At 37.8% G+C, this 19,983-nt stretch overlaps 1 protein-coding gene across 1 annotated transcript in view; it reads left to right on the forward strand.

The window, feature by feature from the left end:
- arid1ab (AT rich interactive domain 1Ab (SWI-like)) overlaps positions 1 to 19,983 on the forward strand; it is a 115,812-nt gene that overhangs the window by 24,923 nt on the left and 70,906 nt on the right. Inside the window, exon 2 of the mRNA XM_056264849.1 lies at positions 13,789 to 14,001. Within this exon, the coding sequence (XP_056120824.1) occupies positions 13,789 to 14,001 (213 nt within the window). The remainder of the gene's footprint in view (positions 1 to 13,788; positions 14,002 to 19,983) is intronic.

A 19,983-nucleotide genomic window follows, 5' to 3' on the forward strand; every position in this document is an offset into this window, starting at 1 on the left:
ATGTATTTGTTTCAATCACTAAATGAAGCCTGCTATATACCTTAAATTGCTTGCACAAAACTCTTGATCAGCACTCAACATTTGTTTGTTGTTGTTCATTTAAACCGGTATGCGCGGAGAGCGTGAGGGTGAGTGCGAGAGAGAGAGAGAGAGAGAGAGTGCGCCTGCGAGTCCGGGCGAGCCAGAGTGAGCTCTGCGGTCTTGGCCATTAGTTGATTTACTCGGTTTTTTTTGTAGTAATACGTTGTCAAATATGTTTAAACTCAAATAAGCTACTTAAAGGTGCTCTAAGCGAAGTCACGCGTTTTTTAGGGCAAAATTTTTTTTGTCACATACAGCAAACATCTCCTCACTAACCGCTGGCTGCCTGTCCCCTGAACACACTGTAAAGAAACGCGATCTCTGTAGACAGCCCAGGCTCCACAAACAGCAACAAAAGCAAACTGCAGCGACCCGCTCCCTGAAACATAATAAACTATTCCAGCCAATGACCGACAAGAAGGGTTTGGGGGTGTGGTTTGGGGGGTTAGTGTGCGGATGAGGAGGAGGGAGGGTCTAGCTAGCCTCCGTTTTGTTTGACAATAGTTCGAATGTCAACAAGAAGTGACGTCACCCAGGATCGCTTAGAGAACCTTTAATACTAGTAGTTATGTCTCTTTGTATTAATTTGTCCTGTTATTGACGTAATGCGCGTCATTGACCAAATGCACGACGATATGTTCAAATATGTTTTTTAGAGGGAATATACAAACGCCATTTGAGCAATTTTGACAGCCCTAGTATGCGTACGGTAGCTGTTACGAACACTGGTCATAGGATTAAGTAATACCAACGTTGTTCCGTGCTTTTTGTGGGAGATTTATTCAGCGACCACCTGGCTGAGGTTTGGACGCGTGTGGTGTGTCTCTCCCTCGCCATCGCAGTGATATTAGAGACTAGACATGCTCATTTTATTTTATGTAGAAAAATTTAAACCATGGCAGTAAATAGTTCGTTACTTTTAAAATGAAGTACAGTGTGCACTGTGCACTTTATTATGCTGGTTGCTACTGTGTGCAATAGTGTAATTATTTTATTTATGCTTAAATATTTATTTTCAGCAGTGAACTTTTTTTTGTTCTACCTCATGTTTTTAATATTTGTTAAATATTGTTTATCTACTTGTTCTTGTTCTACCTCACATGTTTTTACTGTTTGTTAAATATTGATTTTTTTATGTTAAATAAATGTTACTTTTATTAAATTGAGACCTGTAACATTTGTTAACATCATGTCATTTTTATGATGTAAATTGAGGGAGCAAAATGTATCGGCTCCAAATATCGGCTCAAGAAAATCGGCAGCCCGTATCGGTCATCGGCTAAGGCTGATGGGAAAAAAATCGGTATCGGTATCGGCACTAAAAAATCCATATCGGTCGATCCCTAATCAGTGCACTAGCAGTCACATGTGTCTGTCATTAATGTTGTCGTCAAAACAACAAAAGATAGCTTTATTTGTAAGGAATGAGAACTAATAGCCTATGTATTTCGTTTAGTCAGGAATCAGAACTAAAAGACTTATTCTACATGTGATTACTTTATTCAGTTTCTGTAGAATTTCTGAATACTAGTGTTAGACCTACCCAAAAACTTTTTTCTTTATTTGTATCTTTTTTTTTGTATAGATTTTTGCTACTTTTTTCAATTTAATTCAAAGATTGAAATCAAGCTTCCTTCACAACAAAATTAACCCATTGTAAAAACACAATGAGTGAACAAACATTTAGGCGAGATAAACGTAATGAGAGAAAAAAAAAAAGATTTTCTATATCGTCATAAATATCATTATCGATATAATTTTGAGGCTATATCGCCCACCCCTAATGACAAGTGCTTATGAAAACTACTATATATGTGTAACTGAGTTTTATACAAACATTCCAGCTATATGAATGCTTATTTGTAGTGGTGCACGATATATCGGCCGCCGATATAATATTGGCCGATATGGTCAATTTTTTACACATCGGTATCGTTCCGATGTCAAAATAGAGCCGATGTGAACAGGCCGATAATCATTCCTGTGTATTTGACGTGTGTGTAGATGTGAGTGTGGGGGCGGGGATGTTTGTTTTTGCACGAGCGCATGTATGAGTGCAAGTCCTGTCAGTTTAAACATCAAGCGCAAGAAGACTGGAACTTGCGCGCTGTTTTCTGTCTGCCTTACTAAGGCGTATTTTTGTCCCGCCAAAGCCTTATTTGACCGGTGAGTGATGTAGATGACTGACTGCTGCGCTTGTTTAACTGAGAGAACGAGCAGAGCGAGTGAAAGCCCCGGTCGCAGGCCCCGTCTTCAAACTGTCTTGCTCTCTCTCCCTCCCTCGCGCATATTAATGAATTGAGTTGACTGAATATCTTTGAGAATACACGATGGTAAAAGGTTAAAGGCCGAAGTTTTTTTTTTTTTTTTTTTTAACTACCGCTGGTTGTGAATTGTGCTAAAATAACGTTGCCTTGTCTTCTCTGAAAAGCTTTCCACAGATGACATAAACCACACTTAATAAACAAAAAAAAAAATCTATCTAGTGATGAAATGTTTTCTGTGTTGAGACTGACAAATCTTGTGTGATGTCCTAAACTGCCTGGATAATCACACTACGTGTGCCGTGATCCGTTAATGACACGTCCGATTCGCAAACTAATGACTCCTTTGAACCTATTCACTTTAATGAATGGTTAAAACAACTGATCTGTCCAACACTGAACTCAAGAGACATAAATCGGAAGCACTTTACAATAAGGTTCCATTTATTAAAGTCTAGTTAACTACATTAGTTAACATTCTATTAATATTAGTTTCTATGCGGATTTACTCCATGACAAAACCACCCCAGTCATTCTAGAATGATTAATTCTTTCCAAATAGAGCTATTCAAGTCATCTGGTGATTTTTTTTTTTTTTTTTTTTTTTTTTTTTATATAGCAATATATATCACAGAAAAATAAAATATCGCAATGTCATTTTTTACCAATATCGTGCAGCCCTAATCTTCGCTATGTGTTTTCTATAAAGAGATATCGACATCGGCCATAACAGCAATATTAATATCGGTACCGGTATCGGCCACAATTTTCACATCGGTGCATCACTATTTAGTTGTCATTTTAACTGACTAGTGGTGGTGCTTAAGATATTGTTGGTCATTCAGCAGTTCTGTAAAATAAAGATAATATAAATAGTAATTATTATTAAAAGATAATACTAGTAATTCTACTACTAATAACAATATACAATGCACTAAGGATAGATGAGCTGCTGGGTTCATGAATATTTATGTTATTAGCTTTCGCTCTAACTGATTTGCTAAATTCAAAACTGGACGATAACAGTTGAGCGCTAGCCAATGAGATTGTGGTTTGCGCATTAGTTCCGCCCACTACCGGAGATTCCGGCATATCTTCTGATTGTTCTTAATAGCTGAATAATTCCAAATGAACGCCATTAATTTGAGAGGAAAATACTACTAATTATTTATTTAATTGGGAGAGCGTTTAATAGTCAACAAAGACATCGACTGTGTGGCAGCATTTTGTTAAAATTGATAACGGGAAAAAGGTCGAATGCAAAGTTTGCAAGCAACAGTTTTGCCTTCCACAGCTCGACGACAAAAATGACATATCATCTGAAAGCGGTAAGCTAACTTGTCTGCGTTAGGTTGCCCTGTCTGTTTTGAGTAACGTTAGGCTATATGAACATATCAGAATTGGCATATCAGTTATGCACTTTTTCGTTTCTGCTCTTGATCTGGTATGTTTAATAAATATTCTTTTTTTATTTAAGTGGACGTGCCTTTTGTGTTTATTAAGAGTAAAAGCTTTAAGTTAATAGTCTATTCGTGTCTCAGCCGCGAAGCACATGAAGGACATGCACAGAGCGGCTGAAATTATAGTGTCTGACAGTTATAACTTATTATTATAACATATGATAAAAAGAATTGTCTAAATTATGTTGCATATTCCTCAACAGTTCTTGTGATGATATCACTAGTTGACAACATAGTACTATTTTACGGAAATCATAGGCTATGATATTGCGCAGGTGCACGTGATGCGACGCTGTCAGAGCCGACAGACTCGTGTGTCAGACTCATTTCAGTGCAAAATAATTAGGCCATCCTTAAAAATATTTTGGTTTGCAGTAACAGCAAAAAAAAAAAAAAGGGATAATTTTGGTCATGGTGATTACGTCGGTATGAATTTAAACAAATTTGCATATCGTGACGTCACTGACTGGGTCTTCAACCCATGCCTTCGGGCGCACCATTGCGAATCTCATTCTGATACAGGTTATAGACCACAAACAATTTGATTACTTTGTCAAAAAAAAAACATATTTATTGCATTAATTCCAGCTGCATTCATTTGGAAAAAATAGGCGGAATCAAAAGAAAAAAGAAAAAAAAGGAGCCACTAGATTTCAATGAAAGTGGATTTTCAGAGGGAAACAAATAAATTAAAATGACTAATCTCACCAGCGCCGCGCCGACCAATAAAACAGCGCGTTTGGCACCATTCGTTTACATTTGACCCAGACTGTTACAAGCCCCCTTTCTGGTCTAGGGGCAGAAAGGAGGGTAACAAAAAGTTGCAGGGAGAGAGTGAGAGATTTGACCCATAAACATCTGCTATTATTAACGGAAATCAGTGAGGTAAAATTTAGTACATTTCAATTTAGTACATTTCGGTATGGGATGTGCTGTTTTATTGGTCAGCGTGGCGCTGGTGAGATTAGTTCCCGCCGCTCTGACCATTGGCTGGCGCAAGCAAACACTTCTCTCTGCGCTGTCGAGTCTGTCGCGACTCGCGCGGCTCGGTCCATTGAGCCACGCAGATTACAAGTCAGCGCAGCGCGAACTCTGTAACACAACACACCGCGCCGTTTCGTCCCACTTTCGGTGTGTTTGGCTTCCCACACTTATGTGTGTTTGTTTGTCAGAGCCTGCAGTTGCTGTGTGACGCGCGTTCGCGGTGGGCATATCGTGACGAGCTGGACGGGCTCCGAGAAAAGGTCATTAACATCGATTCCCTATTTGACCATTAAGAATTTCGAATAATGAGCGACTAAATGTAGGCTCATACAGACGTATTTCACAAGCAGCCGCGCCGCAGCCATCATCACCGAGCGCGAACCATTGACAGTGAATGAAACGAAGCGAACGCACAGGCCATAGTGTGACATGCGTAAACCAATGGTGTAAACATAATCATAATAGATGACGCCACAGGTTTTTATTTAAAAGAATGTAGCCTACGCAATTTATATTCACAATACTTACTATAATAAATTTATATTACTTTATTGCATTTGTATTAGTTGTTTGAAGAGTAAAAAAAAAATCGGTCGGTCTTAATGCAAGTTTACAACCGGCAAGTCAGTCGGACTAAAAGGGAAAAAATAATAATAATTGGGTCGGTCCTAATTTGACAGGGTCGGTCGGGTTACGGCAAACAAGAATATTTTTAAGGATGGCCTAAGGTAAAAAACGATTTAGTATACTGCAAATAGCCTACTAGTTTTTTGTTTATTTATAATTCATTTAGGTGGACAAAAAGGCTACCAAGTACTGTGCACTGTGCGCAGCTAATTAATTTAACATTTTTAGTCGATTTTTTGTCGAAAATTTCAGGACTTCAGTCGACCAAGGTTTTCTTTGGTTGAGTACAGCCCTACCTCTAACACACACTGGTGAGTAAAATCAAAGAATTTATCAGCCAATGGCCAATGATAGGCATTTATTCGCCCAGAGTAAACATTTTGTCGCATATGCAAGTGATTTACTTGCATTGTATCGGGCCAGTAGAAAAATCATTAGCCTTCAGCCCTGAAATATTTCTTGTTTCACTAAAAAAATAGAACAAAATCTTTTTAACCCATTGTTAAATCAATGTTCATTGTTTTATCTGTCTTTGTTCTATATTTATTTGTGTGATTGCTTGTAATTTGTTGTTGTTTTATTACTGACTGTTTACTGTTGTATTGGAATTGTCTAAAAATGTATCTAAAATTGTGATGTCATTACCTTATTTTTTAGAATACACGGTCAAAACCAAGTGGGCCAGTGAAAGTTTTAACCACTGACACCGACTAGTACTACTCTCACCTTTAGCACGTTTTTCTCTCATCTTTAGCACGTTTTTATGTATTTAAATGTTAAATACATCAAAATATATAAAAGCAGCCAAATTCTGTATGAACCTAGCAATAGTTTGCAACCTAGCACGTTGCATAAAAGTTTCAAGGATGCTGCTTTGGAGATGCCCGGATCCTTTACGCTCCTTAAGAGTAGAAATCTTGTTTCCACGTGCATGTCTAACTGTTCCACACTTGCGCTCCTGGATAAACCTACACTGGAGTGATGTCATTTGTATTAGTGTGTGTTGGTGTTTTGGCACAACGATAGTCCTTTGCTGTAGGCTTGGACTGTTTGTTCGTGTGGAGGATTAAATTAGCAGCAGTTGTTTATCATCCGTACCCAATCCATCTGTCTGGCTCAGTAGAGCCGGCGCTATCTGTGCTATCATACTTCACTCCAACGCCCGACCTCTCAAACAAACACACACGGAGTGGTCCACACCCCCTTCCCGCTCCCTTACAGACAGTGAAACATTCCACCCGGTGTAACCTCCTCTGCCAAGAGCGCTTGGCTTTCCTCTATGCAGATTAGCCATGTGCTAATTGCAGTTATTTATTTTTTTCCCCCTCCCTTTTTGGAAAGAGAGTGAGAGACGCAGGAAATCAGCCATGGACGAGCGATTGATTGTTGGAAGAGGATGGGTTGAGAGAGGTGAACCGAATAGTGCGAGTGTCTCTGAGCTGTAACATTATTTTAGCAAAGAAGAGATGTCATGTCCAATCACTTAAGATATTTACAGACCCTAATGACAATATTTGAATGTATTTAAAGTTGACACGGAATCAAAATTAACTTGCATTAAAAAAATTGAGATCAACAAGTTAATTAACAACTTATTCAACAAGAATATGCATTAAATTGATCAAAAGTGACTATAAAGACTAAATGCTTTGTAAATTATTAGTTTTTTTTTAAATGTGCACAATTTTCTTATTATTTTTCATTTAGTTAATTGCTGATAAGTAATTCCTTCCCTACATTTATTTTTCCTTAAATATACTGATTTGAATGACCGCTGTTTCAAGTTTATTTCAATTTCTGTATGGTTTTGTTTTTAGGAACAGCCAAGGGTGTTTCAAGAGAAAATCCCATGACTGGCTCCTTGTTATTGTTGCTATGAACTAGTATCATTCATTAAAAAAGTGAAAGGGGAAACTCTCGCCCTCAGTGAGTAATGCTGCAGCGGGAAATCCTTGAATTCCCCTCAGGGATCAATAAAGTACGTCTTGTCTATTTAAAAATGAGACTGCGAGATATGGTGCTGCTTATCTTTGACCTTGCCTGAGGATGAATTAAAAGCACTTAATTTCTGAACAACTGTTATTCTCTCTCGCCGTCACATCCCACCCTCATTCCCGCACTTAAGGGAGCCCTGGGGTAATTCAAATACATAATGCTGTGTGAAAGCAACCTCAGCGTTTTTAGACTGCATGCAGGTATGTGCCCACAACTGCATGTTTACCACGGTCTTAGACAGAAAGAGGATTTAGATATCTTTTGGCCTGCTGTCTTTATTTGTGAGCCATTCCCTAAAGGCAACATACAAAAATGAATTTGTTGTTCTTGTAATAGTTTTCACTGGATATGTACTTATTTAAAGTTCTCCTGTGGTTAAAATAAAGTTTTTAATGTTGTTTATATGTCTATGTGGTGTTTTTAATATGCTTTATGACAAACCATGTGCAAATTCATAAGTCAACACTATGAGTATTTTCCCCTTAAAACTGCAGTGAACCAAAGACGGTGTCAAAAATGCGGTTTGAAATCGTGTCAACGTGTGATCATCAACGAGTGGATCTCTGAGCTGGTGTGAGTGAGTGGAGGCGGGGCTACTTTGCATATTCATAGAACCGCGTATACTAAAGGCAATATTATTTTTTTGGCCATGTCGCCCAGCCCTACATTCAAGTTATTTTAAGGCATAAATATATTTTTTTCAAGGAAAAACACTTAAATATGAGAAAGATGAGTTTAAGGGATAACATTATTGACTACAGGGGGACTTTAATGACGAGGCATTAAATCTCGCATATTCTAACCATGTAAAAAAATCCCAAGAATACAAATGAAGATGGCAACTTGGGGTCAGAAATTTACTCAGATCTATGTTCAGACATAATTCTTCTCCTTTATCTACTTCCATTACCCTTTTGGTCAAGGGCCTCATTGATCTCAGCCATAACCTTGTCTGGACTGCTTTATCACGGCATGTAGATGCCATCTTCCATTCTTATACAAGTAAACACACTGCTGTACCGTCAAAAATTAACTCAACACTATCTCCAGTCTGGACTTGTGGGCTACAAAACTACATCTTTCCCGTTAATCAACTTGAGCAGACACTAGAAGCATCCGCTGTGGCCCATCACTCGTCCATCGTCCACATTTACAATATTTTTTTCTCTCTTGTTCTTGTTTCTTGCTCATTGACAGAAGAAAAAGTGCCCAGATTTACTTCAGTAATCTCAGGCAGGTCCAGTCTCCAGCACTACTCTGATATCCAGAGAGCCTTATTACAGCTGCTGGAGGAGCAGTGCCGATTAAAGATTTGCTGTGGTCACAGCTGTTACCACTTCAACTGTCCTGCCCTGTCTCTCTGTGCCTTTACTGGTCCTAGTGATCTTTGAAAAGTGGGAAAAGTATAGTCAAAGACAAAGAATAGCTGAATTTATATAAATTGACCCTGTTCAAAAGTTTATGTAGTCTTGATTCTTAATACTGTGTGTTGTAACCTGGATGATCCTGGATTTTTGTATTGTGATGGTTGTTCTTGAGTCCCTTGTTTGTCCTGAGCAGTTAAGTTGCCCAAAATTCTTTAGAAAAATCCTCCAGGTCCTGAAAATTCTTCAGTTTTCCAGCATCTTTTGCATATTTGAACCCTTACCAGCAGTGATTGGATGATTTTCAAGATCCATCTTTTCACACTGAGGACAATTGAGGGACTCAAACACAACTATTAAAAAAGGTTCAAACATTCACTGATGCTCCAGAAGGAAACACGATGCATTAAGAGGAGTCTGACAACAGCTGGTATGCTCCACACGGAGATCTGATCTCACCATCGAGTCCATCTGGGATTACATGAAGAAAGAGAAATAAACTGAGACTGACTAAATCCAGAAGAACTGGGCTAATGTTTTCAAGATGCTTGAAGAAACATTTCTGCAAAGCTACAGTACTGTGTTTAAAAATGCTGTAAAGTGAGGATGCTTTCAAAAAAAAATATAATGTCATAAATGGATTTTATTTATCATTTAACGTCTTTTAACTAAATCAAATCAATATTTGAGTGACCATCCTTTGTGTTTAAAACGGTTTTTGTCCAGGTACACTTGAGTTGCAAGTTTTTCAGGTAGCTTTTGCAGGAAGGTTTCTTCAAGTGTCTTGGAGACATTGCCACAGTTCTGCTGGATTTAGTCCGTCTCCGTATTTTCAGTTTCTTTATGTAATCCCAGATGGACTCGATGATGGTGAGGTCAGATCTCCGTGTGGAGCATATCGGCTATATATAACTATATATAACTATATATATATATATATATATATATATATATATATATATTTATCAGGGTTCCAGACTGCGACCATTTTTTGAGAATGTGCGAGTTAAAATTTTATGTGGTCGCATTTGTGCGAGTACACGCCGTTGTATCAGCAGCTGCTGCAGTCCGTATGTTCAAAATGAACGAGTACATCATGAATCCATTTTCCAAACTGTTTTTGACTTATCTTGAATCACTACGATACGCCTATAATAAGTGTTTATATTCTGACTATTTTATCCCGGGGTCGGCTCGGCTGCGGAGTTGCCCAGTGCCTGCGTGACTCGCCATAGACATTAACAGAGAGAAGTAGCTCCGGCTACAATGTTCTTCCGCAAGACACTTGCAGTTTATTTATTAACGAACGTACACGTCACGCGCATTGCACACTGATGGTGAAACGTGCCAATTAGGAATTAAGTCATAATAAGTGTACGGTAAATGTACAGTGTACGACATGTAAAAAAGACAAGAGGCTAACAATGTCAAGATCAATGTTTGTGTAGCCTGACACGACACGGTATTTTCACACTGCATCCGTTCCAGGAGCGGTGCGTAGCAGTGCAGAGACAGCTGTGCTGCACGCGCTGAATTAAAGTGACAGCACATAGTTCAAAGTGAGCACAAATTGACATAATGACTTTCATCATAAATCCATTTAATTAAATAAAACGTTATCTCACCATTTAATTAATTACTACTATTTTTCACAGTCATATTTTTACTTTTAACTTTTTAATAGTTTTTTTGAGAATATTTTGATTTGATGGTTAAAAGATTAAAACATTTTGCTAACATGAGGTCTTATGTCACTGTCAGTCTTTTTACATCATTGCAAAACTATGGTATGCAGATTAAGACTATTATTCATCAGCAAGCATTGATTAATCTCATGGAATGTAGCAAAAAAAAGTGCGTGCGACCAAATCATATGCTGGTGCAACCAACTGAGAAAGTTGGTAGCACCAGTGCAACCGGTGGAAAAGTTAGTCTGGAGCCCTGTGTGTGTGTGTGTGTGTGTGTATATATATATATATATACACTCACCGGCCACTTTATTAGGTACCCCATGCTAGTAACGGGTTGGACCCCCTTTTGCCTTCAGAACTGCCTCAATTCTTCGTGGCATAGATTCAACAAGGTGCTGGAAGCATTCCTCAGGGAGTTTGGTCCATATTGACATGATGGCATCACACAGTTGCCGCAGATTTGTGGGATGCACATCCAGGGCACGAATCTCCCGTTCCACCACATCCCAAAGATGCTCTATTGGGTTGAGATCTGGTGACTGTGGAGGCCATTTTAGTACAGTGAACTCATTGTCATGTTCAAGAAACCAATTTGAAATGATTAGAGCTTTGTGACATGGTGGAAGTAGCCATCAGAGGATGGGTACATGGTGGCCATAAAGGAATGGACATGGTCAGAAACAATGCTCAGGTAGGCCGTGGCATTTAAACGATGCCCAATTGGCACTAAGGGGCCTAAAGTGTGCCAGGAAAACATCCCCCACACCATTACACCACCACCACCAGCCTGCACAGTGGTAACAAGGCATGATGGTTCCATGTTCTCATTCTGTTTACGCCAAATTCTGACTCTAACATCTGAATGTCTCAACAGAAATCGAGACTCATCAGACCAGGCAACATTTTTCCAGTCTTCAACTGTTCAATTTTGGTGAGCTCTTGCAAATTGTAGCCTCTTTTTCCTATTTGTAGTGGAGATGAGTGGTACCCGGTGGAGTCTTCTGCTGTTGTAGCCCATCCGCCTCAAGGTTGTGCGTGTTGTGGCTTCACAAATGCTTTGCTGCATACCTCGGTTGTAACGAGTGGTTATTTCAGTCACTGTTGCCCTTCTATCAGCTCGAACCAGTCTGGCCATTCTCCTCTGACCTCTGGCATCAACAAGGCATTTCCGCCCACAGAACTGCCGCTCACTGGATGTTTTTTCTTTTTCGGACCATTCTCTGTAAACCCTAGAGATGGTTGTGCGTGAAAATCCCAGTAGATTAGCAGTTTCTGAAATACTCAGACCAGCCCTTCTGGCACCAACAATCATGCCACGTTCAAAGTCACTCAAATCACCTTTCTTCCCCATACTGATGCTCGGTTTGAACTGCAGGAGATTGTCTTGACCATGTCTACATGCCTAAATGCACTGAGTTGCCGCCATGTGATTGGCTGCTTAGAAATTAAGTGTTAACGAGCAGTTGGACAGGTGTACCTAATAAAGTGGCCGGTGAGTGTATATATATATATATATATATATATATATATATATGATTCGTTGGACCATTTTTCACGCTGGCGCGACCACCACAACATTGCTGAACGTCAGATGGCAAATGTAATGAAAGTGGAATAAAACTGCGACATTGTTTGTTCATCCTTCAAAGATTACCCCATTTATAAAACTAAAAGTTTCAAGATGTAGGAAAACTATTGAAATTATTTAAAAAAAATTGTGTAATTTCTTTTTTTCTATTTCCTTCATATATTATGCGCGTGTATATTGATACAACAGTGGTGTTACAGTTCGGTACGTTTTCGATACAGCAAAAAGAAAGAAATGCCAGAGAAATATTTTTAAATAATTTCAACAGTTTTCCTACATCTTGAAACTTTTAGTTTTATAAATGTGTGTGTATATATATATATATATATACTGGAGTTTTATTTATATATATATATATATATATATATATATATATATATGTATGTATGTATGTGTATACATGTGTATATGTATGTGTGTTTTTGTCTCATGTTTCATTTACCCCACTGTCATCAGTGAGCTTCTGTCAGGCACACGTCGGCATTATTTTGCCCGGTTCAGCATGTTGAATCGGCGTCGGGTCAGTGAGAGAGTTTGCTCTGATTCAGTTTAGCGAGTCAGTGCACGAGAATAAAAGCAAAAGTGATGAAAGCGATCAAAGAGTTCAAGACTGCACAGACAGAAGGCTGTTCTAATTTTACGTAATCTTGCCTGAGCATTCCAAAATTTTAATCGTTTCATTACGAGCTGCCTGGAATGTAGAAAGTAATTGACAATTAAAATGGCAGGCAAGTGCTGGTTTGTATTTTTGTATATCTACAGTCCTAGTTTCGGTTTCCCTTTTTGATTGATGAATATATGATACCTGCTGCAGGTGCGGGAACGCATATGCTAGATGGCTCTTTTCTTTTGTTTCTGCGGTGTGTTCAAGCATAGTTTTGTTTTTTAGGCCTAGACGCAGCCGCCGCGCCGCGACAACCCAGCCGGCTTTCGTTGCCACCAGTTCTTTGACGTAGGCTTGTCACGTCCTTAACATGAACAATGTGTTTTTTCTGATTCAGATGTTAAATTACTATTCAGTTCAATTCTAATAAAACAATTTGAGAACACTTGAAAGCAAAGTAGGAAAAAAATTGGCATTTTCATTGGCAGCCAATTTCAGTTGATGATCTCAGTTTCTGCCTCGAAGTAGAAGGGTCCCTGTCATCTTTCCCTAATTCCCAAGCACTGTATTCTTGTAGTACCAGAGAATTTATTTCAATCGCTCTCTGTCCTGTGAGCTTGTGTTCGGGTCACCCTTCAGTCATCCTACACATTTGTTTCCTCTTGTCTGTTTTCAAAGGGAAGTTCAGTGTTCATCCAGTCTCCAGCCGCTGGCACTCAGGATGGCCTGGCAGATAGAACCGCTGCTTTCATTCTCTCATTCATTCCACGCCAATTTCCCCTCCCTTCACTGGCACTGTTTTTGAAGCGTACAGATCTATTTTTGATTTTGGGTGGTGTGCCTTTGCTATGATCTGGCTAATACTGTTGTGACATTGTGATTGTTTTCATTCTTAACAGTGGAAACAAGCCTCTCTTGATATTGATCACCATTGACTTCATTTTAACCAGAGATGCTTAAGTGAATGCTTTCAGAAAATTAATGATCCAAATGCTTGGCGTGCAGCTGGATCAATGCTGTAAGGAAGCTGAATCGTACCACAATAATTTCACTTCCTGTATGGCACTAGCTGATTTTGAACTCTGCAGCTGAATTATTAGCACTTACCTTTATTCTTTTTATTTTTTCAGCCTCCCGTCCCCATGGACCAGGTGGGAAAAATTCGAGGGCAACACTACGGTGCTGGAAACCCCTACTCTCAGCAGCAGGGACCTTCCCCTGGCTCCCAACAGGGTCCTCCTTACCCAGGACAAGGTTACGGACCCCCGGGACCCCAGAGATATCCTATGGGCATGCAGGGCCGCACTCCTGGGAGTATGAGCGGAATGCAATACGGACAACAGGTCAGCTTAATGTATTTATATTGTGGTGTTTTGTGTCATTTTGATGCATTGCATAGCTTTGAGATGTTTTCCTGCCAAGTAAAATAGTCAGTTGTATGGCAACTATAGAACACGGTGCTCAACGCTACTGATTTTTTTAACTGGACCCGCCACGGAAAAGTAATAAATAAAATACTGACGAACAGGAGAAACACTCTCTGCAACCATACAGTCAGAAGGCTTTTTCAATCTACAAATCACCATCATTTACCATGGATTTACTGTAGTAACACTAACTGCACCATGGTATTGTGGAGGAAATGTGGGATATTCATATCAAATTTTTACTATATTATTAATGTAGACATGTTTCAAATGAGAAATATAATTACTGTATTTTTTGTGATTTAGCCTAAGCTATAGCGTTTGTGCATTTATACTAAATGTATTTAGGCTACTGTTTTTCATACAAATACCATAGAAACCATATATTTAGATTTCATTTCACCATGGTAGTGAGGGGCTATATGCGTGGTTTTAACTGTGGTTATCATCTAAATGTATGCTACTATGGCAGACCAATGGTTAATTTTAAGAAAACTCAGAATATTTAAATTTGACCATATAAAAAGTAGGTTGTTACAATTTTACAGATGTTACTGTTTTTATTAATGAACATAATTTTACATCGGCATCTTAACTCAAGCTACTGTCAAATGTGCATTTCTAATAAATAAAACGTAATATACTACAAACTGTTTTGTTAAGGAAAAAGACTGGAAAAGTGCAAAGAAAAACGTGAAGTACTTGTCATGTTCTGACAATAAAGAGTAGTTAAAACCACTATTAATGGTCTAGTTTCTACAGCTTTAACTTAAAAGCCAAAATCTGGTTTTAAACTTGAAAGAAATAAAGATTTGACATGCATCGTGATAATTATCAATATCGACTGATATGAAAGATTTCATTGTGATACATTTTTTTTTGTCCATATTGCCCATCCTGACATGTATCCTTGTATATTTAAATAAGGTTATAACACCAACATTTTAGATAACCATGAAATTTTACAATTCTCAACTGTAATTTCGATACCACAGCAAAAACTGCTAGCCTAACTAACACAAATTATTGAACCTTATTAATGACAGTTAAATAATAAATCAAATTGCAATAGCACAACTAAATACAATAAAGCACTGTTTATTTTATTTGTTTTTCACATACAAAATTGCACTTTCTATTTATTTTAATAGACATAAAATTTTACAAATCCACTTTGCTCAGGGGGTTAGTAAAGAGACCCTTTCCATCACTCTTCTGCAGCACTTCCTTGTGCATTAATGCCACTACATCATGTAATATAGACTGCACTTTAAAACATTTTTCTGATTTTTGTTTCGGCACATCCAGTACCCCGGTACAGCGATTTTAACCGAGGGTGAGAAGGAACGCAAAATTTGTGTAGGGCACCCAAAAGTAAGTAGCTAAAATACTCAATTTATGGATTTTACAAAATATGATTCATAATTGCGGGAGCTAATTCACATTCACAAGTTTGTCAAATTAGTTTTGAGACCATTTTAGCTCCATACTGTAGAATTCAGGTGGTTCTGGACTAACCATTCGGTTTATTAACATAGTGGGCAGACATCTAAGTCTGCTGCCAAATTTATTTCCAGGGTCTCAGCTTGAACCTGAAGGCTTCTGACAGTCTTAAGACGTTCTTGATCATAGCAGCATGAGCTCATGAGTCTTTTTTTATCTGCACTTTCAAAGAAGGTTGTTATGAGGTCACAGTGAGGCTCGGGTTTGTCACATGGGGATTTCCTTGCACTGCTGTATTTTTGTTTGTGGCAGTCTTCAAGTGTCTGCCTTTCTTCATCCTGTTGTCTGTGCACTTGTGCTAGGTGCCCCATTGTGCTTGTGTTGAGTAAGCAGATGCACTGGAGTGCCATCCATTTGTAGACTGGCGAAGAACATGCTCTTCAGGTTGTTTTTATTAAACCTTCCTGTCAGAGCTGTTTTTCTTCCCCATTTTTATATTTCCTTTTTTTCCTTGAGAGAGAAAATGCCCAGCTTGTCACCATCAGGCTTTTGTCACACAGTACATTCACCAGCAAGGTCAAATTTTTTTGTAGGCTGACTGAAAGTAATGAAATTCAAGCATTTCCCTGAAAGCCCATGTATGCCCTGGTTGTTCAAATGGATAAGAGCTCTGTAGAAAACACTGACCTCAGTCTTAGTGAAACCTAAAATGTATTTTTGCTGCTATTGTGAGCCTTTTGAAAAAAGTGGAATGAGAACACATCTCACAATGCAACTCACATTAACTGCTATTTTGCACAGTTGCTTGCAAAGTTGATTCTCATAATTCAGGGCTCCAGACTGCGACTACAAATATTAATTTGCGAGTGATATTTTAGCTGAGATCGCCACTGGCGACTAGATAAATGTACATGTTATGATTTAAAAATTGCGTCTTTTTACCTGCTGTTCTGTGATGAGTAGCCCATCACATCTTTTGTCTTGACGTAGCCTAATAAAATAAGACGACGCGCAGCAAAGTTGTAGTGTGAAAAAAAACCGAGCGCCAAAATTCGCACAGGGACAGCAAGGATCAGCATTCCGTGTCAGAAATGCGTGTCAAAACAAAAAATATCATCATAAATATAGCTTTTTCAAAGAACTTATGCCAGCATAAGAGAGAGAAAACGATGGAGACGCGTCAATGAATTAACGTCCAAGTACTGTAAGTGCAGGAATAAGTACAACAGATAAATGTGTCAGATGTGTGGACGCGAACTAATCGTTAACAATTCTAGTTTTTAATTGATACGGATTCTTATTCTCAATATCTTTTAATCCTTGCCGTTTTCTGTTACTGCCTGAACTTCACATTATTTGTCACGCAGCCATCCATAATCGCAGTAAGATTTGTAGTTTTGCACTTAATAGTCACCTTTTAATGTGTTTGTTAATTGTATTAAAAAATGAACAAACTTTCTGCTCTCAAATTCTGTCAATTTTATTATGAAATACAAGCACTAAATGTCGTTTCGGCACTCTTTATGTGGCCTGACAGATCGCTCAATCAGCATTTCGACCTTGGAAAGAGCTTGTATAATACAGCTTGAGAACAATCATGTCTCGTAACGTCAAATTTACCTCAGGCTCAGAAAAGCCATTCAATGCTCATACACTTGTTAGTCAGCTACAAAAATAACTAAAGAAAGGGGCATTTTACAATATGATCACATAATCCTCATATTTTTTACTTAACCTGTTGTCTACATGAGAAAGAATGGAAGGAGCTAAACATGAAATTCAACAATGTCCATATAATTGCTAATGAAGAGCTGCCTTTCACCAAATTTACCTCTCAGATACTAATGAAGAAAAATAGATTGGGTGTGTGCAAGACATACGACAACGTTTATTGGATGTATTTAGGAGGCCACCAAACTATACTCATTGGCCAAGTGATGCTGACATTATTATGGTGAGTGACACTGGCTTAGATTCTGTGTAAAGAACAATTTTTTGTTAGTAACTGTATATGTAGTTCTCAAGTTTTCTCAAGAAAAAAGTGAATCTTAGTTCCCAGGACATCCACAAGATGGATAAATGCTGATGCTGTAAAAGAAGGGCAGACGTGACAACCCGACAAAATTATTTATTTTTTATTTTTTTGTGGCATTTAAAATAATTTGGTGCTTACCCCCCCCACCTTATAGGAGTCAATGACTTCTTAATCAATTTTTTTTTGTCTGGAGCCAAACATTTAATCACATTTAATTATTTACATGTTTTAACCTGTAACTGAGAATGAGTAATGTTATGAATTCATACCGTTTTTTTGGTTTGGCTTTTGTTTTTGAATAGTAGTAATAATTTGCACTAGGGCTTATTATTAGGTGTTCAAGCACGAAGTGCTGAAAACCTATTGTAATTGCTATTTGAAAAAAAAAAAAAAACCTAAAACGCATCGTGCAGCCCAAACCGTAAGGCCTAGAGACTTGAAACCTGGCCAGGTGCTAGGGCCTCGGTTTGGGGAGAACCTATCAGACCTATCAGAACTTCACAAAAATTGATGAGCACATGTGTCATAACATGGTGAAGAAGCATGCAGAGTTTCATGGAGATCGGACCATAGGTGGCGCTATAACTGTTAAAAAGCTTTAAAACCATACATTTCCTATGGTAAATTGCCTGTATTGGCTGTAAATTGTCTTTTCCATCTATGATCGTATACTTTTCATATCATAATGTTTAAAACCAGTGCAGTACAATTCTCTGGACTCTCTAGATCAATAATGATCAGAAAAGGTATAACTTCTTAATTTGGATGGCTATAATAGGGTCACTTCAATATGTAGCCTTGACCAAATGTCCCCAAAAACCTATATCTCTTCAATGAATGCTCAGATCTTCTTAAAAAAAGGTCAGGACATATCACTCTAAACAAGCTTGACAAATTTTAGACAGATCGGACAAAATTTGCCTCTATAACAGTTAAAAAGGTGAAAATGATATGAATATAGTGGCATATTAAGCCAATAAGTGGTGTTTTACTGCCCCCTGCTGTTTAAAATAGTAATTTTGTCATAATGCTGACTATCATTGTTCTATAATTCATTTTTAGAATTAACATAATCACTATTTTAACATTTACAATCACATTTAGTCAAAATTTATTGTCACATTGACAAATGTGAACCCTGAATGAGACAGTTTAATCTACAATAGAATGTGTGTGTGTGTGTAGTCCCATGTTTCTGAATAAATTCTGAATAATCTGATTAATAGCTTGCAAAGACATTAAATGCTTATAGACCATTAAAATATATTTTCATAATGACTTTGTGTGTGTGTGTGTGAGCAAATGTCTACATATGAGTGCAAAAGCACCTGTGAAAACACTTTATTAATAAGTAGAATGGCCAGCAGAGGGCAGTAGAAGACCACTTATTGGCTCACTCTCATTTTGACACACTTGATATTTCTACAGTAAATCAAAGCACTAAAGCAAACCAGTTTTTCCATGTTAACTATTATAACACAATCATTTTTTGTCAGAGTTTATCACTTCATTTTTATTGGCACTTCACATCAATGCAGCAATGTGGTAAATCATGGTAAATCACGATAGAAACATGGTAAATCATAGTAAAAAATACTATTACATGGTGTATCATGGCAAATCATGCTAGCAATGTGATGAATCATGGTAAATCATGCTACAATCCTGGTAAATCATTCTAGAATGTGGTATATCATGGTAAATCATCCTATAACATGGTAAATCATGGTAAACTATGTTAAATCATGCTAGATTCATGGTAAATCATACTGGAACATGGTAGATCATGAAAAATCACACTAAATTTGGTATATCATGGTAAATCATGCTAAAACATGGTCTATTCCATCTATGATGTCAATGGTTAAATGCTTGCTACATAAAACTTAATGTCTTTTGATGCTTTTGTGCTTAACGGCCTTAAAGGCCTTAACTGCTTGAACACCGCTAAATGCTGCTTGCAGCTTTAATTTTTACTGTTATTGTTATTATTTATTATTAATATTTTTTTTCATTGGAAGCTTTAAGTAGCTGGTGAATGTTTATTTGTAGCAAGTCTGCTGTTTTGCAGGTTGCAGACTGCCCCTGCACAGAGTTGTTTGCAGACACACAGTCCACCCCTACCACTCATCTGTTTCAGTTTTATTTACGGGTTACGCTTGCTCTAAATTAGGGATGGGACGGTATTAAAATTTCATATCACGATTATAGTGACCAAAGTTATCACGATTATCAATATTATCACGGTTTTGTTAAAATGAGATGGAAATGTTCAAAAAGAACTGATGCTCACCCTGAAAACATTTGAAAATCAACAAACAAAAAAATACAATTAGCAAGCTAGCAGCTATGCACTTTTTTAAGCATAAAAATTATATTAACATTAACATGGAGCCCTGAGAGTGAGAGGTATAAGTTTT

The sequence above is a fragment of the Rhinichthys klamathensis genome, unplaced genomic scaffold, assembly GCF_029890125.1.
Source record: "Rhinichthys klamathensis goyatoka isolate OS25496 unplaced genomic scaffold, OSU_Roscu_1.1 h1tg000225l_1, whole genome shotgun sequence".
NCBI classification, from domain to species: Eukaryota; Metazoa; Chordata; class Actinopteri; order Cypriniformes; family Leuciscidae; genus Rhinichthys; species Rhinichthys klamathensis.